The sequence below is a fragment of the Corvus hawaiiensis genome, chromosome 5, assembly GCF_020740725.1.
Source record: "Corvus hawaiiensis isolate bCorHaw1 chromosome 5, bCorHaw1.pri.cur, whole genome shotgun sequence".
In the NCBI taxonomy this organism is placed as follows: Eukaryota; Metazoa; Chordata; class Aves; order Passeriformes; family Corvidae; genus Corvus; species Corvus hawaiiensis.
Genome location: NC_063217.1, coordinates 56,186,205 through 56,214,051, shown reverse-complemented (window position 1 = coordinate 56,214,051; position 27,847 = coordinate 56,186,205). Strand labels below are relative to the sequence as shown.

The following is a 27,847-nucleotide window of genomic DNA, read 5'->3' as shown; positions in this document are numbered from 1 at the left end:
AGGGTCTGGCCCAGAGGCAGGACAGCATGCACTTCCCATGGACTACTAAGAAAGTAAACCCCAGCCTGACTAAATATCTGGCTAAATGCTTCTGGTTTAGCTGTTCATTTGATTATTCCCATTGGCCTTAAGCGTTTAAAATCTGTGACCATCCATTTTTCCTACATGAAGTCATGCAACAGTCACCCTGGCAGCTCCACTGAAGCCTCACAGAGACTGATCCAGAAGGTTTCTCAGAGGTCACCTAATGTCTCTATAGCACAGTGCACACAATGCCTGCACCCATTCCCCTTAAAAAAAAGTTTCTGAATTTTGCCTTTCTTGCCTAGGATCTGGCAAAAAAGGATAGCCCTGTCCATATGTCGGTTCCTGGGGGCAGTTCAGCTACTGTGACTGTGCCCAGATGGGAAGCTCCAGACTGTGGGAGTCTGCACTGCACCTTGAGTCACAAATTTACTTGACTGCATTTTCATTAAAAATCTTATATAAATGCCTGAACTTCTTGAGGAACAGAACACTCCACTTCCCCCATACCTTTTTTCCCCCACTGAAATAAAAATTTAAAGTCTCATTGTTTGGCTATATTCTGATCAGGCATTAATGGACAAATTTCTTAAGAGTCAGCATAGTTTTTCTTAATGGAGATTGATTCTTTTTAGTGGTAAACAGAATATTATTTGTCATTTGGATGTCGATTTATGTCACTAACACATTAACCTTTCAATATTCCTTCTGAAACAGTCTGCAACTGAAGGCAACTGTGGAAATTCAGACCACCAAAAAGCATCAGGAAAAAAAAAAGCAAGCAAGCATGCAACATTTAGATGCATATGTTAATATTTTTTCTACATTGTTTTTCCTTTGCACTTCCAAAAAAAAAAAAGAGAAAAGGGAAAAGCCAGCCCTGTGCATTTCCATTTTCATGTAGCCTGCTGCAGAAAGCATAATTAATTTTGATCTTTCTGTGTGAATTTGCATTTAAATTAATGTGCATGCGCAAAGGAAGGGAAAGGGAATGAGGCTCACCTTTTACTTCATTAATAACAATGACAGACCAGAATACAGAGAAACAAGAAAATAGGTACTCTGACAAGCTTGGGAGTGGGAAGGAACTTTCCCAAGGGGACTGCCCTTCATCACTGCAGAGAGGTGAGGAGGTCTGAGCTCGTGGTGCTGCGCAGAGCTGGCCAGGACAGCACTGTGACCCCGTGGGGCAGCGTCACTGCAGGCCTGGACCCCCTCACCCTGCCCTGGCTGCCCCTGTGACACAGTCACACACTGCAGGGTGGCAGGGGGTGGTCAGTGCAGCTGGGCTCTGCCTAATGGGCTCGGGAATCTTTTGACCAGGGACCCCCAGGGAGGGCACTGTAACAGCACTGGGTTTGCTTCGCATTCGCAGACAGTTGGGTTCTGGCTCTGAAGTACCAGCCCAGATTAAGAGAGAGATGAGTAATTTATGCCAACTGAGGATCTGTATTCTGGTAGTTATCTTTGCCTTTGATTCTCTCATCTCCACAAGTCTGGAAAGGGTAACAAAGATAATTGTTCAGGTATCAGGAGGCTGTGAGAACTCGAGCAGGATTCTCTTCCTAAATATAAGCTCTATCAGTGAAGCCTTCTCACGAAGGGCAACACAAACCTGAGAAACTGCACATTAAGGATCTTAATTTTGCCAAACTAAGTATGTGTTTCAGGGATGAAAAATATCCTTCCTCTCGATCTTCTTGTTCATAATTTGACATGGGATTTTTTAAAATGCAGCTTAATATTTGATGGCTTATGGAATCATTTACTGTCTATCTCAACCCATAAATGCTCAACTATCTGTACTGGTTTGGAGTAGCCAGCCCAGACAAGGTTTTCACTGGCAGCAAAGCAGAGCATTTAAACACAGGTATCTGCCCACCCTCGTGGTCTCAGGAAACACACGCAGTAAGATATTAAGGCCTGTTTTAAAATGTTGTTCCTTTTAAAACCTTTGTTCGTGCTCATCCCGTGCCAGGTTCTGAGAGAACAAGTAGTGCTGTGCCTCACGGTGTCGCAGATAGGCTGGGCTTCAGGACACCGATAACACAGGTCACTGCTCCCTCACTTCAGAAAGCTCTGGTGTGGGTACTGCCACAATCAGCACAACTGCTGAGTACATTTAGGTAGCAGCTCTCCACAAAGCTGCAAGAGGGACAGAGAGCAGAGAACTGGCAAGGTCAGTGTTTCAAACCAGTGCTGTTTGCACGCTGCCTGAATGTGGTCCTGTGCCAACACACATTACAGCAGGACTGGGGCACCACTGGTTTTATATTCCAGCATCAGAAAGTACACAGTGGTCCAACAATCACAGCTGATACAGGAAAGATGGCTCAAAAGCTCATTTGTGCCTTCCCCACTGATGTACTGGGCAGACTCCTACACCAGGCTCTAGCTGTTTCTTTAAAAGCATTCCACAGTCAATTAGCTAATAAAGTATGCTAATTAAGTATAATTTTCTTTCAATATTGACTATCCAAGGGATAGTGCTCTCTCCAGCCACTAAGCTAATCAGGATGTTTTCCCTCGCTGACCCCCAAAGCAATGTGGATTTTGTATCTAATGGCCACACCAATGCCATCAACAATTAACCGAACACATTTGAATTGACACGATTTTGTCCTTAGTACAAATTAACTCATAAATTCATTGGTAAATTCACCACACTGAAAATTAATCCCCACTAGGAACAGGGCTAAATTGTAATTTCTCCAGGAGCAGTGAGAAAAAGGCAGCAGAGATCTGCCCTGCTCTGGCAGCAGAGCAGACACTAGCATGCAAGCCAGAGGCTGTCATGTTCCCATGTCCTTCCTGGGAGAAATTTATTTGGGCTGGTTTAATTCCCCCATCCAACCACTTTACTTAGGTTGTGGAAAGGGTTTTGTGCCTCAGAAGCACTGCTACAAGGCCTGAGGGGACCTTATCACTCTCTACAACTCCCTGAAAGAGGTGGTAGCAAGGTGGGGGTCAGGCTCTTCTCCCAGGCAACCAATGACAGGATGAGAGGACATATCCTCAAGCTGCACCAGGGGAGGTTCAGGCTGAATATCAGGAGGAATTTCTTCATGGAAAGGGTTCTAAAGATTGGAATGGGCTTCCCAGGAAGGTGGTGGAGTTGCCATCCCTGGAGGTGTTCAAGAAACAACAGAACATGGCACTCGGTGCTATGGACTGGTTGACAAGGTGGTGATCGGTCAAAGGTTGGACGCAATGATCTCAGAGGCCTTTTCCAACCTAAAAGCTTTTCCACAGCTTCCCAGATACAGTCCGTGAAGGATTTGATTGCAGTGATACTGCTTGTTGAGTACTCGTTCTCATATTTGAGGGATGACGTTTCATCCCAATCTATACGGCAAACACTTCATGGCCTTTGAACACCTCTACTGCTTTCCCTCTGTAAATGTTATAGACACGGCTCATCTAGACAGTTTGTACACTCTGAACTTGTAGTCTAATGGCAGAACATAAAAAAAATATTGCCTTCCACTAGTATGTATTTAAACCAGAGCAACAAGCGTTGTTCCAGTATAACTCACATATCATTTGTTTCAGTGGTGAGTAATTTTCAACAGCAAATGTATTCAATATCATTGCGACTTGGGGACAATTTAGAAAGAGGCAAAACTCTGCTACATTATTTTTACTGTGAATCATTTGTTCACCTTCTTGTCTTTGATGCATTGCTTTCATTAACTTGAAACAGTTGGAAATACCAAATTTTGTTTGAAAGCTTTCTTGTTTTGCTTGTTCTTAGGGTTTCTTTCCCCACATGCCCAAATAGGAAAATAAATAAAGAAATAGGCTACAAATATGAGAGAGGGCTTGCGTGTAAACAAATGCAAAACAAACCACTATCACAGGGTGAGATCCTTCACACACAGGTCTGAACAGCCCCCCTTGCTCTTGTGCTCACCTGACCCTACCCCTGGAATTGCAGTTACCTGTTACATCACAGCTCCTAGCCCTGAGGAGGCCAGGGGCTGCAGAAGAACATCCAGGGAATACATGAGGCAGAGAAGACCTGGGGGAAAGTCTGCACTTAGAAGCTGAAGCTGCTGCCTCTTCTCTAGCCTGTCTAGCAGAGATGACACCATAGGACTTGTCATTTATTTCCCATGTTCTCAGAGGTTTTTCAAGGAGGAAGGTTCCTTCCACTCTGGCAGGGGAGATTCATTTCCTCTCCTGCTATCCAGTGCCTGTTGTCTTTCACAAGAAATCCTGGGATATTTCCTACACATCCATTCCAAGCAGCTCTTTGTAAGAGAAGCTGTTGGACCTTTCAGTAAGGCCACGTGCCAACTTAGGTGTTCAAAAGCACAGGGATTCCTATGGAAAACCTGATGTAGGTGCAGAGCACATTTAAAGCCTCAGGTGACCTTGACCCTCCGTTAATCAACAGACACCTGTCTTATTAATGGACATGAGATTCTTTTCACACTTATGAAGGCCCACTGGGGCTTTCAACATCTTGAGTTCCTTGAATGAACATTAAGCCCACGAGCCTGCTGGTGAACACCAGGTAAACACTGGGAATTAGTCTCTTCTTCAGACAAAAAACATTAATATCTGAGTTTAAATTGATCTAGAAGCAGTTTTAAACCCAAAACTACTTTGGCATCTTCTATTAACAGTTCAGTAGGCTTTAGTTCCTCATTTTCCCTAAGACTGGATATTCTCTAGGGCCTGGATTACTTCTATAGGACCTTCTACTGTAATTTTCTCAGCTGAACCATAGGCAGCAATATAAGACACATGGTAAATAATAACAGGCAATTCTGGTAAACAAATTGATGTTTTTCATCTAGATCTGTCAATTAAATCTACTGCAAAGTCAAGAAAAGCAAAGAATCTAGCTATGAAATTTCCTTTTCTTAATGAGGCATTTAAATAGCATCTCACATTTGTTCTCCAATTGTTTACATAGGATGTCATTTGTGATGCATTGTTAGAGCACTGTAAATCTCAGCTGGGAACAATATCCCAGAGAGCAGAGGGGGACAGTTCTGCTTCAAGCTACATCTCAGTAGAATTGCTGCCTTTTCTTTTATTATGTTACTCATCTGAAATGATATCTGTAATCCTGCTAATGAAATGCAATAACATCAGATGCAGCAGCTGTCAAAAAGAAAGAGAAATAACGTGAATTTTCATTAAATTTTTTGAGCTGATCTTCACTTTTTCCATTGCTGATTTTAATACTGATGGTTTTCTGAAGGTCATCTTATTTCTATAAGGATTTAATGAATCCTGGCTTTTGTGTTTTAGACACCTTACTCCCTCTGGTTCAATAGGTCATTAAACATATATTTAAGTCATCCTTTGTCCCAAGTGTTTCTTACAGGATGACAGCCAAAACAGACAAAAGATCCCAAGGTGGATGAAAGGCAGGTAAATTATTCTTATTTTATAGATGAGAAAATGAAGTTCAAAAGGGGGAAGGTGTCTAGCACACAACTCACCCCAGTCAATAGCATGACTCCTATTGGTCAAGTCTTAAAGACCTAAGTCTTAAGCATCACATTCATTTCAGTGTTAATCGGGAGACTTCAAAAGTCCCAGGGGGCCTCCTGGATTTTATTATTATCTTTTGGAGACCAAAATGCTTTAAAAATCCATCTCTTAAAGTCTTGCTTAAGGTTCTCTGTGCCCTGCTTCTAAATCAGCTTGGTGAACCAAACCTCCACCATCGTTTCCTAATTTAATACATAAAATATTTTTGCAACCATGTATGTATTTCAGAAAGCAAAACTTAATGGATACCTGATCAGAGGCTTTTCAGACTGTTTTAGTATCTCTTTCTCTGTAACTTATAATGAGATTCAAGTGCTCAGCAGAGAAATGAACTGCAGATGCCTGGTCTGGTTCTTGCTCTCACTGCTATTATCTCAGCACCCCAGCTAGAAATGTCCAAAAGCAAAATCCGGGCCTTAGCAGTGTCCAGAGACACATGAGTGGGGCTTAAATGGGAGGCTGATGACCACAACTCAGGATGCACAACAGTGTCTGTGAAGTGCACAGAACCTTCTGGAGGTATGTGATGGGCTCCATGCATTGTCTGTCCCTTTTGGAAAACAGCCAGAATTGGTTTTCTGTCATTCCAATACAGAATGGGGATGGGGGGTGTGGTGTCTGAGTAAAAGGCAAATCTTCATGCACTCTGAGGATGAAAATCATGAGGTTAACTCAGTTTGGCTTCTCCTTTCTTTTAACAGTGTTAGGTCAATGATGCCATTCTCATTTCCTGACTGGCTGTTGCAAAGGAGTTTAAAAAATTGCCAGCTTTCACAGGAGGGCTTCAATTATTTTGACAGCCAAGCCATAAATTCAGGTCACACAAATCTGTACCAGCAGACAGACTCCTGTATTTTGGATATCCAGATTTGCACAGATATGTCACAAATAAGCTGAGAGGGGGTCGTCCTCCTGATGCTTCTCCCTGCCCAGGATAGAAATGCAGTTACTGGATGGGCTGGTCTTGTGACTAAAGCCCCATCCTGAGGCAAGAATTTGGGTCCTTGTTCTTACAGGCACGTGCTGCACAGGCAGGAAGCAATTTGCTCATGGATGAGATCTCTGATTTTGAGCTGGGAAGGAAGAGGGTAGCAACCTCTTTGAATTTTGTGGCAGGAGCTGTTGCTTACTTTGTGCTCAGAGCTGGGAAGCAAACAGTAAAGAATTTCAGAATATACAAGCCTCACTGAGGAAGTAACAAGAAATTCAAGGAGTTTCTAATAAACTGGGTTGTACTGACAGGCATAGAGAAGTAAAAAGATCTTAGAATTGTGTCACTTGAGGGATACGGAAATTCATCAGAAACTAGTATTCTATTGATCTCTGCTGTGTGACTAAGACAAAAGAAAACTAAATTATAAATATAGGATGGAATAAATACCATGTTCCCTCCTAATCTAGTAATTTCCATTTACAAATCAACACAGATGAATGAGCAATTTACACTGATGAAATCACCGTTCTTCTTAGTGCCCATTTGTAATAACTGCCCATCCCCAGTGATTTGCCTTCATTGTGTAATTTCCAATTGAGTTGTTATGAATGCAGAGAGGGGAGAATTTATTGAAAACAATAGCTGGATGTGACTGCCAACCCAGTGTGCTCTGAGAATCCATACTGGGGACATAATGCTGGGCCTCTGAGCTCTGCAATCAGACGCCTGCACAGCAGGATATTGTCTGTCCTTTCGAAAACTCCTTCATATATGGATTCTGGGCTAGTGCGAACTACTTAGGACACAATCAGAGAGGAAGGAGTTTGAGATCTGATAAAAGCTATAGACTTTGTAGCTGCCTTTCTGTCCGGGGAGTGCATCCAGCCCAAGGCAACTCATGGTGAAATCAGATCATTGCCCTCTTTCAAAAATGTTGGCTTTCTCAAAGCCTGATCTCCTAATATAGGACAGAAGAAAGATCCCTCTGGAAGGCTCTGTGCCCTAGATATAACTTATTTGAGTCTCTTTGGTTTGTGAGACACATGGCTGATTGACAGGCCAAGAGTATGAAGTCAACTTTGCTGAGCCATAAATAGCATAATTCAGCTTCTCTTAGTCCCCAGCAGATGTATTCATCAGGCACATGAGTCTCTCCAGGCATCAAAATTGACAGATTTCATTAACTTTCTGCAACCTGAGAATCCAGCCGTAATAGACAGTGTGGAGAAATCAGAGGAACTGCAGGTTCTCAGCAAGACTGTGTTATCAGACAGTCCTGATTATACAGAGCCGGTAGGCAAGGACTGGCTTAGCAGTCACCGCTCTCCCTGGTACTGCTCTTAATGGCTAATCCCCACAGCATCCTTCCTCACCTCTCTGAGCCTTGCAGTTTAACATCACAGCCAGCCTCCAGAAGGAAATTACGTGATGCAGTACAGTCATCCTTTCCAGCATCAGTTCTGCATCCTGCTCTTGTGTGTCAGCACAGGGCCTGGCAAAAAACAGTTATTCCTGATGCCCTTGCTATTGGAATCGTGCTGTTAGATTTCAAATGTCATGAAAACCAGAAAAGTTGCACATTAAGGGCATGAAAACGCTTAGCAGCCTTTTTAGAAAGGAGAAAAGAAAGAGGACTTCTTCCACTAAAGAATTAATTTTAGTACTTCTTGTGCCTTGAGCTGTGCTCACAAAGCTTGCTTTGTGATTTCTGAGCAACGAGAGATTCTCCTCCTTGCCCTTCACCCCATCAGCTTGATTTCTGCTGTTCTGTGTTTTGAAGATCTGCTTCAGGGTTCTGGGTGAACAAGAACCTGGTTTTTTTAAAGTGCTGCTCTCCCTGCAGCTGCTGAGCACTGCCTGAGCAGAGCACTACTGACAGGCAACTGGGGGTAGAAGTGAGCTGAAGGCAGTAACAGGTCATTTTGAAAAGGGGAGGAGGGAGAATATGCACAGGGAAAAGTATTGTGTGATTTGGTACTTCTGCTTATGTTTGTCTTCTGAGAGCACATCTCCTTGCACTAGGCAATAAACATCTTATTCAAGCACCTGGAAGTCAGTGGGAGTGTTTGACAGGCGTGGTGAATGCTGTGGTGGAAGGGCCTGCACGGGAGCCTCTGATTTGCTTTTGTGCAGACAGTCAGACAGGGGGTGCTCTGACCAGGGGGTTTGCAGGGTGGTGGAATCTGCAGGGTTCTGCTGTTGCTTCTGGGGAACACTCAGGATGAGAGCAGTAGGCAAAACCTGGCAGATGATCCCTAACACACTGCCCTACTGTTAGGAGGAGGCTAAAAGAGAGATTGGTCCCATCATGAAGAAGGAATTGCACTGTCTTTTTCCTCGTCCTCTCTCTAGAGAAAAGCAAGAGAAAATATTTCAGCAGCATTCCAGGGAACATAGGTCCCATGATCACTATAGAAATACCTATAAGGAGCAGTTACAAGATGGTATGGCAAGATTCTGAAGTTTCATATTGTTTAGAAGTTATGCTGTTTATTCTTGAGTGCCATCTACTGACAATTTCTGTATTAATGATTTGCTTTCATTGATATGGCTTATTTTAAATGCCCTGTATAACTTCTTTTAGCTTAGATGTTCCTTATTCCTTGAGCACTTTATTTCCCTCTGCAGCCCAGGATACCCTTGACATGATGTTTTCAGTTGTCTCTTGGACTTCACTTTTTTCTTCCACACATCACTAGGCTTCCTGCCTTCCCTGCCTGCTCCTTCTGCCTAGAGGGTAATTTCTGGCCTCCCTACGCTCACCCTTCTGGCTTCAAAGTGTAGCTGCAATTGTGCTGTCCCCCTTGTGCAAGAGGTTGCCTCCATCAGTTTGTTACAGTACTGCTGAGATCTTATTACCCCCTTTCATTTCTGTTCTTCCTCTTCTTTCAAGAGCTTTTTCAGCAACTTTCATGCAGTAACCTTGAAAATATTTAATGATCACTGACTCCACTATATTATCTGTTCTAGAGGTATTTTATTTTAGTTATGTGATACTTGAATTAGCATTATTATTACAGTTTTTCATTTTCTATCTGTAAGATTTCCTCCCCCAGCAGTCCAATACATTTTGCAAGGATAAAAATAAATTAAAGGTGAAAAGTTATTGCCAAGGACAAGAGCTCAGGAATTTTAGCCTACAAGCTATCTCTTTCTCCATTGAAAACATAATCTGTATAGATAAAGAAAATGGCAGGTACCTAACTCATTATAAGCAACTGAGAAAATGGGTCAAGAGACTTCTTTCTTATACACTTAGTTTTTGGCTTGGTTGCATGTCTGCCAGCTAGCCAAAGGAATGAGGAAAATTCTAGTAAAGTCTCCTAGCACACAGCACCAGTTTGATTGAGGCTTCTTTGCCCATGCCTCAGACAACTCAGCATGATGGCCAGTGATACCCTGACACACAGCTGCCACTCAATTTCAGGAAGAAAACATCAAGCTGTAGAAGTGTAGGCATTTGTCCACAACACACTTATATTGTGGAACTCCTTCCCAGAGGATTTTGCTGAGGTCAAAACTGTAAGTAGGTTTAAAAAGGATTAGACAGATCCATGGTGGGCAGGTGTGATGTTTGCCATTAAGCATGACAGCCTGGCTCTAACATCTGTTACAGAGAGCTGATGGCTGGAGGGGGCTGCAGCAGGGAATCTGCTGTTCTGGGCTGACCCCAGTTGGTGCTGCCCGTCCCTCCCACAGGCAGTGGCTACAGCAGCCAGGGGATGATTCAGCTTCCGTCTGGAAAAAGCCTTTGAACTCCCATGAAAATAGCACTTTGTCTTAAATGGTTACTCTCCACTAAGATCCCTGAATCACCGGTGATGAAACTCGGATTGCCCCCATGAACCCAATGCCACAAAAAGCACAGGATTAGGCCTTGCTGGGATTGTTTCAGTAGAGACAGTTTTGCTGAAGTGAAGGCTGAGGAGTATTTCAGTGTTTGTTCCTGGACTTCTAAATCCTTATTCTGCCTTTTGTATAAATGTAGATCCAAACTAATATTTGGCTAACTTAGAAATTATTTTTCAGTAAGACGGCACGTGTCACTTGCATTTCATTTCTTTTATTTTAATGTCTAACAGCCTGTGCTGCAATTCACAATTCAGTCTTTTTCCTCCTTTCTTGAATCAGGCAGCAAAACCTGATCTGTGACAGAGATGATGCTTGTGAAATTGCTGCACGGGGGTCCCTCTCACTGAAGGACTGACAAGATACCAGCTGAGGAGAAAGCTTAATTGCATGGGTGATCAAAGGAGAGTGTATGAAGACAGGGAGACTGTAAGGGGGTGTGCGTAGGAGTGTGTTTTAATGAGAGATTATAGGGGAACATGTGAGTCTGGCACACTCAAAAATGACAGAAATGAATGCATGAGCTAGTACAAAATGCATGCTAACCAAAGGTATCCACAGATCAGCTTCAGCCCCTTCTCAGCCCTTGCCTAAGAGAACAATATTTTATTAGCTGTCATCCCACTAACTATACAAAGAGAAAAAAGTGAAGGTTTGATCTTTGCAACCGGGAAAGAAGGAAGGGGGGGAACCTCATGAGACAACAACATCCAGGCTGAACTGGAAAAGAGAGATCAAAGCAATGAGCTGAAATGAGAAGAAAGGACAGAGGACACTGATATGGTGTACTCCAAGGAATGGGAGGAATTGACGTAAAAAACTGAGAACTTAAAAAGCATTGAAGGCACTTGCCAGCCCTTCCCTGCGCTGTAAAACACTGCACTGCCAGAGGTTTGGTTCATGATGTGTGCTGTGCTTTGTTGTATGCTTACTGTCTTCCTTTACACTCAGCTCCACTTACATCACTGGGAGTACTTGAGGAGTAAGATGCTTCTTAATATCAAAACAGGTGCCATTGAAATGGCTTGTACACAATCTTGCATCATTTTAGCCCAAATCCATTAAAAACCACATCACAGTTATATTGGCATAAACCTCTGTGCCAGGGTTCTCCAACAAATTTAAACTGCATCAATATAAATCCCGTTTCAATTGATTTAAGAGATTCTAGGCAGAAGTGCACTGCATTTGACAAACTGATGGGAGGACATACCCTTACTGAAATATTAAAACTTATGCACTCGATCTTTTCATATTCAGCAGTGTGGCTTTTGAACTTTTGCCATTTTGTATTTTACAAGCCCTTACAGGGAGGGAAAATAAGTAACTTTAGAGCAGGCAGGTTAACAGCCTTTCACTTCATCAACTGAACCCATGTGCAACCACAGATGCCTTAAGCTTCAGTGTTTTATAAAATTCTAAGGACAGAGGAGAAGCATAGTGCTTTTTCTACTTACCCTACTCTGAACTCAGGCATATTAGTGGCTGACACTTTTTGTTGTTGTTGTTGCAAAAGGGATCTAGCCTTTAGTTGATCACACTTTTTTTTTTTGTAAAACTAATGAGAGCTCAGTATCTAAGATGCCACCCACTAGACCAGGGTGCTCAGTGCCCCATCCAACCTGGCCTGGAACCCTTCCAGGGACAGGACATCCACAGCTTCTCTGGGCAGCCTGTGCCAGTGCTTTGCCACCCTCACCATAAAGAATTTCCTCTGTATATCTAACCTAAATTCAGATGTCATTTAATCACTCTGAACTCAAGTTCCCCACTACAGTATTTCTTTGGTCCACATGGTCAGTTTAGGGCCAGCTTGAAGCAGTCTATATTTATTGAAGTTTATCCAGTATAACACTGGGAGAACAAATGTAGTACTGGTCTTGAATTGACACTGTTTAACATTAAAAACAAGATAAAAACTACTGCCCCTCATGTGCTGGCAGTGATAAATTATGCAGTTATCTCCTTCCAGTCTCTCCCATCTGCAATAGCTACAATAGAACTTTAGTTCAAACACTGTCCTTATTGAGCACTGGAGCTGTCAAGCCAGTCTCAGCTTTTGTGTGAGATTCATGAAAAATAAATTTGACAATTTCTCTAAGTGAAAGGCCTCTAACTATGCCTCCAGCCTGGTAGCCATAGTACTTACATGCTTTGTGAAATTTGTGTTTCACATCAAGAAGGGTAGATGCTGGAGGTACCTGGAAAAGAAAGCAAAATTCATGCAGATTAGTTTTTCTTTCTTCTTCACTTTGGGATCCTTTCTCCATTCTAATGCAGATATGCTTAATTTTGTCTGCAAGTTCTTCAGGCTAGAATGAAACAAATCAGAAAATTTGCTTTCACATGTTATTAAGGATTGTCCACATTTGATTTACATGTCACCTGGACCACCTCTGCCTGGTCAATGGAAGGGTAAAAACCACAAAGGTCAAGAGAGAAAGCTGCTGGCACTGCTTGATGCAATAATTGCCCCCAAGGTGAAACCAGTGGGAAAATTTAAAGGGTTTAGCTTAAAAGTTAGATTGAAGCATGCTGAGATCTATCTCCTAGAGATATGAAAGGGCTCTCTGGAGAGGCCAGTAGCAAAAGTGGCAGGTTCTGTCCTTTCTGCCTGAAATGAGTTTGCTTCTGCGTGCTTTTGTTCATGTCCACTGAAGCAATTCAGGTGTCACAGTGTTAGAGGGCAGTCTGGAGGCTTTTTTAGGCTCTGTTTTATTGTGTATATTGATTTCTTAATATACTTTGTACAAATTGTATGAGAAACACAGCATTTACTAGAGCAAAAGACTTGGATTTGCCTTTTGTTTTCCAGGAAAGGCAACAGGACTCTTGAGGAAGTAGCATGTTGAGCTACTTATTAGTGGATTGTGACAATAACCATGCAAAAGTATAGAAAAGAACATGAGAAATTCTCCTAGTAGAGATCAGTCAAACCTTAACATAGGTTGTTTTGTTGAAAAGATTGAGTTTGGAGAAATACTGATGAAATGAAATAAAATTGCTGACTCCAAAGCAACAAATCAGCACAGAAAGAAAATTTACTCTTATGTTATTTGACACCTCATGCAAATATAAAATATATGTGCTATCAGTACTTATGAGTAACCCAACTTGCTTCCAGAAATAATATGAACAGGCAGAGAGCTCAATATGGATTTCAATGATCTAAAGATGTAAAATGACACCTGTGCTAAAAGGCAGTAAAGTACAGACCTCTCCCAGCTTTTTCCTTGGGTTTAGCTGAGAACACTCTATTTTCCACAGTTACAGAGGGTTTTACTGGGCATTGGAAAAGTCCTTATTTACAGGAACTGCTGTAAATTACATTCTACTTAAACCCTGACTTGTGTCTATGTTGTGGCTGCTAAGCAATGCCAGCTCCACCCAAATCAAGGCCTGGGCTCCTTGAAACCAGGGATCACCTTTTCTCTGTCCCCAAACCTGTATTGACCCAAACCATGTTGAACAGTACTGGGCCAGGCAAGAGGCATTGCCCTGGGAGTCTCTTTTCTTCCTAGCTGCAGCAAACAAAGAAGACCTTTTATCTTTCTTAGTTCAAAAATGAAAGAAAATATTTTATCTGTTTGTTGCACTGAAGCCATTTCATGCAACACCCAATAGAACAGCACATCTCCCATAGTCTCCATGTGTCTTTTCTTGTCACATGTGCATCCTCTGTGGACTTGACTACTGGAGCTGGGGGCTTAGGTTCTCAAAACCTCTAAAAATGTCTGAAATTGCTTTTTCACACTTTGTAATCTCCCACCTGTGAGGCCTGGAGCCCAGAATCCATCAGATATGGATGCAAGCACTGTTAGGTGGCAAAAACTATTCAGCACACAAGCCTGCAGACCAAAATCTGTCATGTGTCCTAGCACAGGGCAGATGTGCAGGTATTTAGAGCTGGCATTGCCAGCTGAAGGACAGTGATGGTCTTTTCCAATTTGTCAGAAACACACTATAAGCCACAGTACTGCAGGGCCTGCATCCCTACAGGTCAGCACCTCACTGTGATGGGTTCTGGGACAGAGTAGCTAGGGCCAAACCATGCTCTGGAGAGCTGATCATCTGATTTAGTCAAAGAAAGCTGAAAAACTGTAAAGCTTAGCATGCTTACGAAGCATTGCTTGCTCAAAACACAGCCTAGGTCTCCATCTCCAGCTCTCCTGAGTATGTTTTCACTTCAGGGCAGAGCTGCTCTCAATCTCTTCCAAATGCTAGCCCAGCCCTCGTTAGCAACTCTACCTTTACATCCCTCTCCTTTTTTTCATCCTGAGACAATCAGTGCTTTCTCCCCTCTAAATCATCCTATGGCAGAGCCTAACTTCAGCTATTTAAAAAGTTGATCTAAGCTCATGCTTTAGGTCTACCTGTGGAACCATCCACATGCCTTAGGTGTTTAAAAGTCACAAAGTGCTTCCAGTGTCCTGCTGCAGCCCAGGAGCCGGTGAGTGTGCCCACGGGGTGCGTGATGTGCAGCACCACACACCACTCCCCACCTCCAAGGCCGGCGCTCGCAGCGTACAGCAGCAGCTGGAAGGGCCGTGCTCTGTACACCCCTGAGCAAGGCAGAGCTCATTAGCAGGAGCACTGCTGTGCTTGGCTACATCCAAGCTGCTTCAGGCCAGAGCTGATTTAAGCCCTGCCAGCCCGGGCCCAGAGATGTCTGGGCTGGTGAGTCGCAGTCTGGCAGCTCTGCGCGGCTCTGCACAGGCTGTGGGGGCCAAGGGAAGGCATGGAGCTCACATCCAGCCAGGAGGGCAGCAGGACACTTGTTTTATGAGCCAGCTGGCTTAGAAGAGGACCTTCCACTTGAGACAAACTGCACAGATTGTGAGCTGAAAAATAACACAAATACTTTCTCCCTTCAGAATGGGTTGTGACATAGAAGAATCGCGGTGTCCTTTCCCAGGCAGAATAATGAGGCTATAGCCACAAAAGAATGAAATACACTTTTTTATGATCTTGATAATTCTGTGTGCTTTTTTAAAGACCTCATAAAACAACCAGTGAAGTTATAGTTTCTTATATTGATCAGTGAGAAGATGGATGCTGAGACACCAGCTTACTACTAAGGGTGTCCTCTTCGTAGACCATTAGTTATCTTTTGTTCTTTTCATTGTACATCAATACAAGCTGAGGAATTGTCAGGACTGGGAAAGTATCTGCCCTTATTACCCTTCCTGCTAACTGAATAAAACACTCTGGAATATTTCACTGCAATTATTAGTCTTACTCTCATTCTTCTGAAATATTTCTAAAAGTGTTATAACCCTTTCTTTCTTCTATTTCAGCACTTTCCAAATATGCAAAGGCAAAGCAGAGTGAGAGACCACCCTTAATTTGTTTAAAGCAAGATGGATTTCTGCTCTTATTTGGTATGTATCTTCTACAGTCCGATGGTCAAGCCAGTTTTTCCCTACAACTTCTTAACTTGTAGTCTAACACCAGATTTAAAATATAGTCAACTTTCTAATAAATGACTATCATGTGTAAGGTGCCAGACTACTTTTTCTCGAAAAAATGTTATGAATAAATGCATATTTTACAGCTGTGGGTTCCATTCATTACACTTTTCATTCAGAAAAGGATGATTTAAAAATGTCAAATCCTGGTTTTCCTGTACTTTCACAGCCAGAAAACTTTTGCTTTTCCATTTGAGGCAACTTTTCATTTATAAGAATTCAATAATTAAAGGACCTTCTGGGTCATCCATACCAGTTCTGTTCTTCCTTTCAACACCAATGCACAAAGCATCACATTTCTTTTTAAGATTTAAAATACCATATTAGTATTTTATGCTATGACTCAAGGAAGAGCACTAAGTGGAAGATATTAAGGGAACTTAATACTGCCTTTTGTGAGTGCAAGCTAATCAGATAGTTATCCACTTTCATACCTCTTTTACATTTATAAGTCAAGGAATTATGGCAAATCTGGTGATCTGTATGTAATTGCATCACACAGTTCTTGCACTAAAGAATTATTGTAGGGGTCAGAGGTCAGCAGAATATCAATAAGAATTTGAATAATAGAATTTCAGCAAATAAGTAATCTTTCATTCAACATTTCCCTATGAATATTTTTTTCTCTTTGTGACATATCAGTACCACTGCACTGCTGAGTCACCTACTTTATCATAGGCATTTTCCATAATTGCAGAAATTCAGAAATTCTTCCACTCCAGCTGCTCATTAACCACCACCCCATCTTCAGCCAGAGTAAATTTGTTCAAAGGGGTGACATCAGTTTATTGCAGCTGAGGATCTGGCTGCAAAAGAGATAACCAGCTAATGGGAAAGCCAGGTAATTTCCAAATTCAGTACTCAACAAATACTTCATCATTACTGCTTTTCCACCCTGTCCTTGTTTTGGGAGCATGCTGTATTATCAGAAACCAGCAGCATTCCACAGAAAGTTAATTAGAAAAACACCTGTTCTAACAGAGTTCTGTGTTTGGTGAATTTGACTTCCAGATCAGACTGGCTCTTCCTTATTGTCAGTTTTCAAAGACAGAATTAAAAATTTGGCACTGTTTTGCTTTAACCTTTCCCTAGTGTGTCCCACACTGCTCTCTTGGTGAACCAGTGTGCTGGTCATGCCCAAAGACATATAAATAAATGAGGTCACCATGGAAATGACACAGAGGTAACTACATATAGACAAGTGCTGTCAGCAGCTACACAAAGGCTTTATACAGAATGCAGTATTTTACTCAGTAGACTGCAGTGAAGTGGCTCCCAAACAGCTGGCTCTGATCTCAATCTCTCAATCCAGTCTTTCCAGAACCAGGAGATATTCTGAATTATGGCTTGAGCTGAAGTAGTTTCCAGCACACGTCCGTAAGTAGAGGGCTGTCTCACTGAACAGTCTTCCAGATTATTAACTGGTCACATGAACCTTGGCATATGAGATAATCTGACTAGTATTTCCAGTGATTATGGGCCAAATTAGCTAAGAATACACGTAGCCACATGCTTGCTGGGTGCAGTCATGTCAATGTACACCAGGCAAGTTTGTCTCTAAAGATGATTAATTGTTTTTGTACTGATAGCTGGGTATTTCTATTAAAAAAAAGATTCCTCTCTCTTTGCAAATAATTGCCTGAAAAGGTGTCAGACACCAAAAAGAGCTTTTTCTCTCTCTGCTAAAGATGAGAGTGGAAGTAAAGAGAATGTAATTCATTAGCAGAGAGAAGGTGTGCAAGCCATGCCTCAGTTTACAGAATTCAACATGTACACCAATTTCTGAGCAAATCGGACTGGAATTGGTCCTCTGACCTTTTATTAAGGGGGATTGAGTAAGGTTACTGTTCACCTCAGCACCTGAATAGCAGAACTTGTCAGGAAGCCTCAGTCACAACACTTTTCTACCAGGGAAATGGAGCTGTTCTGGCAAAACCCTGGATATGTAAATTTGTGTTGACTTCAAATTTTAAAAATGGAACAGTAATTTTTTTTTAAAATCTGCTTCTGGCACATGCTGGAAATTCATTTTGTTGTTATTTTCATTACTTTTTATCCCTCATCTGTATGAAACTGTCATTACTTTTGCATTATTTTATGACACATCTATCATGACGGTGCAAAATAATATAACACATGGCTCTCATGTCATTGAAAACAACCCAATAGGAAATAATATGCAAATAAATGCACTATTAAGTTGTAAAATAAATTGAACTTGAAATATTTGTTGTGTCATAACAGATTGAAATATTTATTGTGTCATAACAGATTGAAATATTTCAGAATTAACTTGCAATGCAATCTTTCCCAAATTCTACCTCATCAAAAAATCAAGGCTCTTTTTTTTTCCCACTGTTGCTTTCAAAGACAGCAACATTTGGGATATTCATGTAAAAACAAATTATGTGACCAAAAAAAAAATGATATAAAAGAAAAATAATAACAGAAACTTTAAAATAAATATTATAATGTTTTATTATAAATATATATAACAATGTTTTCTTGAATAAAATATAAATAATATATTTTTAGAATAATAAAGAAAAATTCTGACCTGTAATTCTCAGGAAAAAAGTGAGGCTTGGGGTGGGATTTATGTTTTTGTTTGGATTTTGATTTCCAGTTCTAGCACAGATAAAGCATATGGCTTAGCTGTGGCACCTCTGAATTTGTCTTCCCTTTTCTATCAAATGGCTGTATAGATTTTTTTTTTGCTTTTTTATATCTACACAGACTGATAAAATTTAAAATCAAGAGGTGCACCAAAGAAACTCAACCAATATTTAGCACAAGATGGTCACAATCTATTTGGGGGACTGCATGAAGTAAAAAAAAAAGCCAAAAGATTAACCAATTCAAAAGAAAATTCACAGAAGAATTTATTTTGTCAAAACAAGTGGCTCTCTGAGCAGCAGGGCTAATAAAGCAGGTCCATGGAGGGAAGCTGGAAGCTGAGAAGCAGCAGATAGGAATGGGAAATGAGGGTGATAGATGAGAACAACCAGGCAGCATCAGGTCTGTTAGAAATCCAAGTACTATTCATTATTCAATACCAAGTGCAATGAGGAGACTGCTGTACTTCTGGTAGAGATTCTCGGACTGCAACAGTTTGTTCTTTTGAAGCACAAGAAACGTGGCTGTTAAGAAAGAAAATCTTGCATTTTAAGGACTTTTTTAAAATCCAGAATTGCTTAAACATAGGCAGATATAATAATAGCATTAACATATACTGCTGGGTATTTATAGATCCATGACTACATGGCTCAGGTGTTTTGTGAAGAATCACACGTCTGACTTCAGAAAGAACCTGAAGCATGTTCTGATGGAGCAATAAATCACATGCAGGAGTATTTTAATGCTACAATAATGCCTATATGAGATGCCATTATGCACCTGACTTTCCATCATGGGCTGTGCTGTTAGCTATTAGACTAATAAAACATCTACTGCTCCCTGTGGTCTGGTATTGCTCCAGTACATTCATAATTTGCAATAATCTGTGAATTATCTTTAATGCAATAAGGCAAATGTGTGGCTGGGGTAAAATGTCATAACTTTGGTGGGAAAGAGGACATTTTCACACTGGCTGGGAATCTGTATCTGTTGAGAATTTTTGGCAATATTCACTGCTCTGGTAAGATAGCTGCCTTTTACTGCTGGCCAGAATGGCTTATGTTCAGGAAGAGTTGGAGCACCACCAGTGTATCATAAATTCACTCTCTTGTTTTTGCTGAACTTTGTATGAAACTTAATTTTTTTTTTAATATTTATTATATTTGTTTCTTTACTCTTTCCCCAGGCTTAGGCTTTTTTTATCTAAAATAAGAGATGCATAAAACCTGTCATTTAAAGGCACTTCTAAGCTTTGATTAGTATCAGCTGAAGCATTAGTCATCTGTTGCAGCTTCTGTAATTCTTTAAATTATCCCTTTACAAATGCTAAATGCCCTAAAGGTACCAGCTTCTCCCCTCCCCAGTCTCTCTCTTCTAGAAAAATCAAAGGCCATTTCTCCAGGTATTCCGTTTAAAAAGCCATCTCGCAGCAAGCAAGAAGTTATATGTAGAGTTGCCTCTTTTCATCTGAAACCATCTGTAGCTATATTGACATTAAAATTATGTGAATTTCTAGCAGAGCAGGAAGAAATAAGTGTCATGCATTGCTACAACAGAATTTGAATATGTTTACCTACTTTACCAAGTATAAGTAATAACTGGGGAAGAAAATACTGCTGTCATCACTTCCAGCACTGGAGGCTAGGTATAAGATTCAATTCTTACAGGCAAGAAAACACACAGATTTTATAAATGTATTTTTTTGCTGTGCCCCCCAGCAGGGACCAGATCCCCATTGTGCTGGATGCTGTGAAAATGTACAGTAAAAGACACCACAAAATCCTCCTTCCAAAAGGAAATTTAAAAAGAGGACTTCTACAGCAATCAGACTAAATTCAGCCATTTTGCTGTGGGAATTGCTGCTATGTGGGACTCAGCATATCCATGTCTTACTATAGTAAGCCCCCTAGTTTGACACAGCTGGTTATTCAGCCCCTTTGGGCATCTCTGGCATCAGTGGTGGCACATCTTCAATGACAGATTGCCTGAATGAGAAAAATGATGATAAAAATCCTCTGCGTGAAATGAGGCCGCTGTGGATAGTCACAGGTTCTGCTCATTCTCCACAAAGAAGAATATATAGTCCTCTGAAGTGAAATATTAGAAGTGAAAGATTTAAGGGGGGGGGGGGGGGGGGGGGGGGGGAATACCTAAAATGGCCATGAAGGTATTAATCTCTTTCCTGGGAAAGGACTTCTTTACTTTGCTTCCCTAGAATGAGGCTAATGGGGAGAATCTGACATTAGAGGCAATGTTCTGGTACTGCAAAGAGTTCCTTTGCAGAGTTTCATTGCCTACTTTAATGACTGCATTTGCTCACCTAAAATGAATGTGATATGTCTAGCCTTCAAGCCATGATGTGAGAAGTTATTTTTATTTGCTAGAGCTGACTGTGCAAGAGACAGTGATGACTGCTCTCCTTGGCTGTTCACTTTCTGTGAGAGAGTAGCAACCCGCAGGCAAGGGGAAGAGATTTCTGATACCAGAGACAGCATTTCTGCATGTAAATGGCTTTGCTGACATGCCAGGGTAAATTCATTGTCTTATTAAGTCATCACATGCAGATAACAAAGACACTTTGTTGATTTAGGTGATTTTCAACCAAAAAAATGCTTATGAACTCATTCAGAGAAGGACAGGCCTTTCAGAGCAATCAGAATAAGCCCTAATTCATCTTTGGCAAAAGATGTAGTGATATTTACACTGTAGTATTTCTCTGCAAGAAATGTTGTGTATGTAGAAGTGACTGTGTTGATGCACAGATGTGTGTCTATGCAAGGGCCTTTTAATTCACTAAAAATGACAATATTCACATGACATTCATTGTAGGCATTGCACAGCATGCCTACACTCACAAACATACAGGTAAATGTTCCTACAGGGTGTATTGTCAACTAAAAACATTTATCTATCACTAACTGGGTTTTACAAAGAGATTTCAGTGGGAGAGGGCATGAGGTGGGGCATGGAGAGCTGGTTTAATGAACAGTAGGAAAGTAGCCTCCATTATCTTTGCAACACATCAAGAAAAGAGGCTCTTCCTGCACATCTGAGGGAGCAAGCTCTCTTCTGCAGGCCTTAGGAAGTGTTCTGAAAAGGAGGATCACTGCATGGTCGCCAAAACCTGAGTTTCCACCTCTGTTTACAGCTTAACTTGCAAAAGCGTACAGCACAAAACTACTGAGCTCCGAGGCTTTTGACGGGAAAAAGCTTTCTCTGCTGGCTCCCCCAGAGGTGATTTGTTCTGTAAAAACTGTATTGTGTAACACTTTCTGCCTTAAAAGCAACTCATGCAAAGTTAATTACATTGCACCATTTGTGAGAAAATACATTTTACTACAAGTTAATATGAAGAAAAAAATATTATACAATGAGTGCTATAAAAGAAACAGTTATGAGTTGCTTTAACAGCATTTATAAATCAAATCACTGCACATCGATAACTTTGAAACCAACCTACATCAGGCTTTTGGAACTATGTATGAGTAAAACAGTTTTTGAGTAGCTATGTATTTTTCATAAGTTGTGGGTGGCAAAAAAAAATGTGGGTTATTTGTTAAAAAATACAAAAAGGAATTGTTTTCTTTCATTTATAAGATTTGATTTTTGTGTGTTCTGCTGTTTTCTGTGGCTTTTTGGAAGTAATACAGAAGCCAAAATCCTTAGACATTTTGTGATGCTTTTTAATTGAAAATATTTGTTACAAGAAATCACTAATTACATGCTTTCCTCTTTACACAGAGATAGCAATTTCATCCATACAAATTAATAAATTGCAAGGAAAAAAGGGACTTTTGATCATCTAGGCTCACCTGCTGTTTTACACTGGCCAAAGAAGAGATTCCTTCCTTGCTAAATACTCACTGAGCAAGAAACCAGTATGATTCATGTTTCAGCTACTTATTATTCAACTATTTATTAATCTGAGAATATCTTCACATAAATGCAGTATTGATGTGCATATTCAAGAGGTGAAGATTGGCCCACAAGACACTAAACTGTTATTTACCATCTCTTAACTGTCAAAATATGGGCCAAATTGCTTGGTTAAATTTTCCTAATTGTGGCTTTCAGGCACCAGCTCTTGTAAGGCCTTTGGGTGCTTTGGTAAGGACCTTCCTGCTCAGAGACATCCTCTCCTGGGCCTGCCTCCTTGGGGAGCAGGGAAAGAAGGAAGGAAAACCCAGGATGCTGTCCTGCACACTGACCCAGACACCTGAACTCTTGTCCTGTCATGGGCAGTGTGTGGAGCAGGAGGCTGCTCGTACACCTCCTCACAACTTCAGTGCCGAGTCCCTAGGCACCTCCTCTGAGCATTTATGTACTGCTTTTAAGGGCAGTTGTAGCCTGAGTTTAAATTAACTTTCCCCACTTGGAGACTTCCCCTAGTTTGGGGACATTTTGTAGAATAACTGGGGAAAAAAAAAAAAAACAAAGTGAGGCAAGTTTGTGATTCCTCCATTCCCTCCCCATCCCCCAAAATCAGAAGCCTCTTCTCCATGGCTTATCGCCTCGGAATTAATTTCTGTACCAAGAGCAAATCTGGGGAAAAAGATCTCACACTGCTATTATTCCTCTTCTAAATTCTTTAAGTAACTCACTGCAAAAGCTCATGTGTGCCAAACTACTTGCATAATGTCATATCCATAGCAGAGAAAGTCCCCAGAGCAGGTTGACAATATTAAATAAAAGAAATGATACTCCCATAAAGAATTTCATGTTCACAGCGTGCATGTGCAAAATAAGCTCCGGTGTTGCTGACTCGTGTGAATTTTACTTCAAGTTTTGCAAGATTAGGTAATTTTCTTCAGGACCCAACTCCTGCAGGACATGACTATGGGACCAAAATGTCTGGGATTTTTCTCTCCTCCTGCTTCCTTTCAGTATTTTTTTCTGCCTTTCCTGGTTGTAGAAAAGCCTGCAATATGATGTGAATGTGTCTTAAAAGTTTAAAAGCAGACAAATATGTATTTATTCTGTTCCTTGAAGTTAAAGACAATCAAGAACTTATAATAACCACTTAATCTAAGTGACTGATCCTTCCCAAAAGTATAAGATAGGTAAGAAAACCAAAGGAAATAATGTTATTTTCCTTTTTCAGATGGAGAATTAACTCAGAGATTTAATTGTGCTGGATTCAAAACCTTGGATTGGTGCCAACTGGTTTCTCGAGCTCACACAGCTAAACAGACCTTTTCTAAATCCCTGACACTGCATTGAGGACAGGAAATAATTTCTCGCTAAATACCAGAACTAGTTAAATGTACCATAATTTTGCAGACTTTACAGAGCTCCCACTAATCTGAATGGGATTCAGAAGCACATGCAAGAGCCTCCTAGGAAATCAACCTCTGGAAGCAGCTCCTGGTGTTTAACCACAGAGCATTAAGCACTGAATTACTCTGCCTGAGTTTCTGCTGGGTGGAGAAAGAAAGGGTTCTTCTCTCTGCCATTATAATACAGTTTGGCCCTTTAGATTCATCTGAGAACATTAAAAATGCATTGCTAAATCATAGTATTCTGAACCACTAGTAATATGCAATAAGAATCTAAATACATACATTTTAAAATCTATGGTTCCTACTCTCTCCTATTCTGACAAGCAATAATTACATGCAAACCCAAGAAATTAAGTTAATCATAACTGTCTTGCAAACAGAAAACAGGCATTAGAAGTGTCATGTTGGCCCTGTATCAGTTATATTTAATTAAACAGAAAATTATGCAGAATCCAGTACAACAGACTCTTGTTTGCTCTAAAAACCAACTGAAATTAAGGTCACCAATAATAACAAGTGTTCATGGAAGCAAGCAACTCAACTTCTGTACTGTCAGGGTTGACTTAGAAGGGGATTATCACAGCAAATAAAGGGACTTAAACAGCCAGGTGAATGAGCATACAGAAACCAAATTCTTTAGGCAGTCTTGGAAATCTCAGCCTTATACTGTACTTGCACCAATCCCTTGGTACTGTGCCAAAAATATTTTTATAAAAGTCCATGCTGCTGGCTATGTAAATTGAACATATATTCCTGCTCCTGAGCAGAGGCTTCCTGCTGTTATTGCTACCCTCTGTGTATTTTACCTCTGAATACAATCACCACTCATGTCTCTCTTTTCACCTCTACAGGGGCAGAGTCCATGGTTTGGAGGAGGTGTAGAAAATCTTCAAGGTCAGAAAAACTCAGAATAAAGATTAAAACACAGGTCTGGTATCATCCCAGCAGCATGCAGCACAGAAAGATTCCTGAAATGTGGCTCTTTGCCTAATGCTGTTTCTTTATTATATTTCTTTTAATGACACTATAGGAAAGCTCAAGATAAGAAACAGACATAGTCTTTCTTTTGATCAAAACCTAATTCTAAATGTATGTAGATAAACTAACGGTGTAAATAACACTTAATAAAGTGATGTGAACGCTATCATCAAAATTGTTATTAATAGTCATCCTATTTGTTTGACCATTTTGGACACGTTTCCTCTTTGGGTACATTAAAAAAAATAGCAAAAAATATTTTGCCCCATTAGGAATGAACAAATGAGTCATTTACCATTAACTAGGCACACAAATTGCAAAAACACCCTTTAAATCACCAAGAACACTGGAAATCTGGTAGTATTCCACTCTGTGTATTTCAAAGGCATTAAATTAAACATTTGAAGCAAACTTATCTACCTGTTCCAGCTCTTGCCAATGAGGATAAGGGGATTTTTTTTTTCTAGAAAACAGTAAGTCTCAAAACTCCACTAAGTTACTGAAAAATTCCATAGGCTAAATAAATTAGGATTCCCATTTTCATGGCAGGCAAGAGACCAACTCTTTCACTGAGGGACAATAAATCACAAAAATTGTGATGAAAATATTTATGAAGCATTTTTTAGCTGTTATTTATGGGTTTGTAAGCTTCCTTCCTACCCAGTCCTCTCATCCTACTTATGCAATTTGGCTGTAGTTTATATTGTTTTACTCACGTTATTCAAACAAACAAACAAACAAAAAAAAAAAAAAAAAAAAAAAAAAAAACACTCAGAACACCTCTTTTAGCTAAGACCCTTTGTTTAAAACTAAAATTTTTTTTTAATTGCCAGTTCCAATCTAATAAGCAGGGCACAGCAGAGTACATTTAGATACCAGCAAGTACTCATAGCATTGCAGAGATGGTAAGCTTTACAAACGTATTAAAACTGAGAATCCATTCTGAAAGAAACGTTTAAGTATCGTGCTCTGAAACAGACACTGCAATCTAAGTGTCAAGAGTCAGCCTAAGGACATAACTTGGAATCCACAGAGCAGCCAGGAGGTCTACAACAAACCAGTGCAGGATTACTTGTAAAAATCCTGAAGAAGCACAGCCCAGGGTTGTGACTAACAAGGAATTCTTAGTGTCTCCCAGAGAAAGGAATGAAAGTAGTACTACAGAATAAGACCACAACACACTGAAAACAGAGTCCCTGAACTGGCACCGTGTGAACCAGGCACACCCCCAGCATGCTGGGATAATACACTCACCTTGTCCACAATGCAGATCTGCTTTTTGCTTTGCACATCAACAATTTCTACTTCAAAGTACGTGATTTTTGAATGTTTGAGGGCTGGCGATGGTTTGATCCGGCCAGCAGAGAGCACCAGCTGAGATAAGCTGAAAAAAGAGCGTGAGTCGTTGTGAGACATGGACAGAACTCCTCCATCGGCTGCGAGATCCCTCCTGTGCTCTGGAGTGCTGGGATTCTGCCTCTTGAGCATGGTGTGACCCAGCAGCAGCGATCGTCATATCAACAGGGGACAGTTCCAGGGGAAAATGTTTCCTCTCTGCCTCAGTTAAATACAGTCACAGACTGACAAGACACAAAAGGTCAAGTGGCATTCCATTTTAAGTGTACTGTCTTATTTAGCAGGAGTGAAAACAATGGCTCTGTTAATCCATGTCTATATTTAATTTGCTGTCATGATGTGCTGCATTGGTGCTGCTGCTGCTTCCTTATTTTCTTTTTTTCATTTTATTTTAACCAGCATTTGAAACAAGACATGCTGAGATTCCCTACTAGCAGATAACAGATCCTGAAGTTCCCAAGCCCCAGAGAGGCAACCAGAAATGAATGTAGTAAATTCCACTGTTACCTACTGAGACAGGTGTTTAAAATGTCCACATACACACACAAGAAGAGATATAGATGTCATCTATTCTAGAATCATCATCAGATGTCATCTGTTTTAGAAATATCTACTAACAAAATACCATGAGTTCATCAGCAAAATTTAGGGGATGCTTGCCCATATCTGCTTGGTTTTAGCACTATGGATTTCTGGTATTTAATGGGGAAGAGCTTTCCTTACAGTTCTGCCAGGGAAAATCAACTGAAGGAAACACAGTTATAGCCTTAAAGGCATTCATTCAGAGCTTGGATCATTTCACTATTTTCTTATTCTTTCCTGGCAATTTTTACAATGCGATTCTGCAACAAAAGCAGCTTTAATGGTAAAAATAAAGACAACACAAAACAACAAATTTTCTCTGAAGCAGCTTCCCCAAGCCTTGTTTAAACTTCATTTTTCCATGTATGGCTTTTTAACTTTAATTTAATAGAACTAGCAACACTCTTCCATCCTGAAATTCTCCTTTAATTTCCCTGGGCTGCCCAGGATTACAGTGTTAGAAGGGCACCATGAGTTTCTGGAGACAGCTCTTTCCACAGAATAAATTCTGAATCCATTTCTCCATGGTAAAATCTCAGGAAAACTACAATCACTGTTGCAAAAATCATATGGGTTTGTTGCTCTGATGAAATAAATTAAGTGGGAAAATCTTCCACGAGGTAAAAGTCACCACACAACTAATACCCTCTCTGGAAAGCAGGGGGGGGAACAGAACAGGTCTCTTTTCTTTGATTCTGCTATAACTTACAGAAAATTTAGTGGTCACTACATCCTATCTAGAGACACATGGCAAGAACCTCTATGAAATAACAGAGAAAATAATTGGTAAGTTACTCCAAGAATTAAAATGAAAGTGAAGGGGACCCCCAAAGGAAGGCAATTTCCACACTAGTTGCTGTTAAAGGAATAATCCATGCTGTATCAAGTTGTATATGTGCTCAAGTTCTGGAAAATCAAGCCTGGATACATGAAGAGTCCTGCTTATAAACACAAGGCAAAGACATAGGAAAAGAAAACAGTGAAATTAACAGAGGCTGAACTTGTGGACAGGTCTGAGCTCAATGTTAACCGGACTGGGTATTTGAAATAAGAAAACTATTTCAGCATGAAGAGACAGTTAAATTTATTTATGGTTCTTCAGCCAGTGGTTCTGACTAAAGAGTCTAACCCAAACTCATAGTTAAGATGCTTTATGCCCACATGACATGACACATTTTGGAGTAGCTTAGACTGAGAGAAAAGTCCCCACTGCTTGCTGATGCAGTCACGCAGCCTTTAAATGCCTTTAC

At 40.6% G+C, this 27,847-nt stretch overlaps 1 protein-coding gene and 1 long non-coding RNA gene across 5 annotated transcripts in view; one reads left to right on the top strand and one right to left on the bottom strand.

Moving 5' to 3' along the window:
* The window catches only part of LOC125326514, a 316,424-nt gene extending 291,584 nt beyond the window's left edge, over positions 1-24,840 (top strand). For both annotated transcript variants that reach the window (XR_007203871.1, XR_007203870.1), the window contains 2 exons: positions 15,616-15,699; positions 24,533-24,840. This is a non-coding gene — a long non-coding RNA (uncharacterized LOC125326514). The remainder of the gene's footprint in view (positions 1-15,615; positions 15,700-24,532) is intronic.
* Positions 1-26,206, bottom strand: part of TECRL (trans-2,3-enoyl-CoA reductase like) — a 60,144-nt gene extending 33,938 nt beyond the window's left edge. Inside the window, exons 1-2 of one of the 3 annotated variants that reach the window (XM_048304842.1) lie at positions 25,914-26,206; positions 12,468-12,519 (exon numbers count right to left, since the gene is read on the bottom strand). In XM_048304842.1, the coding sequence (XP_048160799.1) occupies positions 12,468-12,519; positions 25,914-26,147 (286 nt within the window). In that variant the 5' untranslated portion in view covers positions 26,148-26,206. The remainder of the gene's footprint in view (positions 1-12,467; positions 12,520-25,913) is intronic. The other 2 variants (XM_048304840.1, XM_048304839.1) reach the window with 2 other exon arrangements.
* Between the last annotated feature and the right edge of the window lie 1,641 nt (positions 26,207-27,847).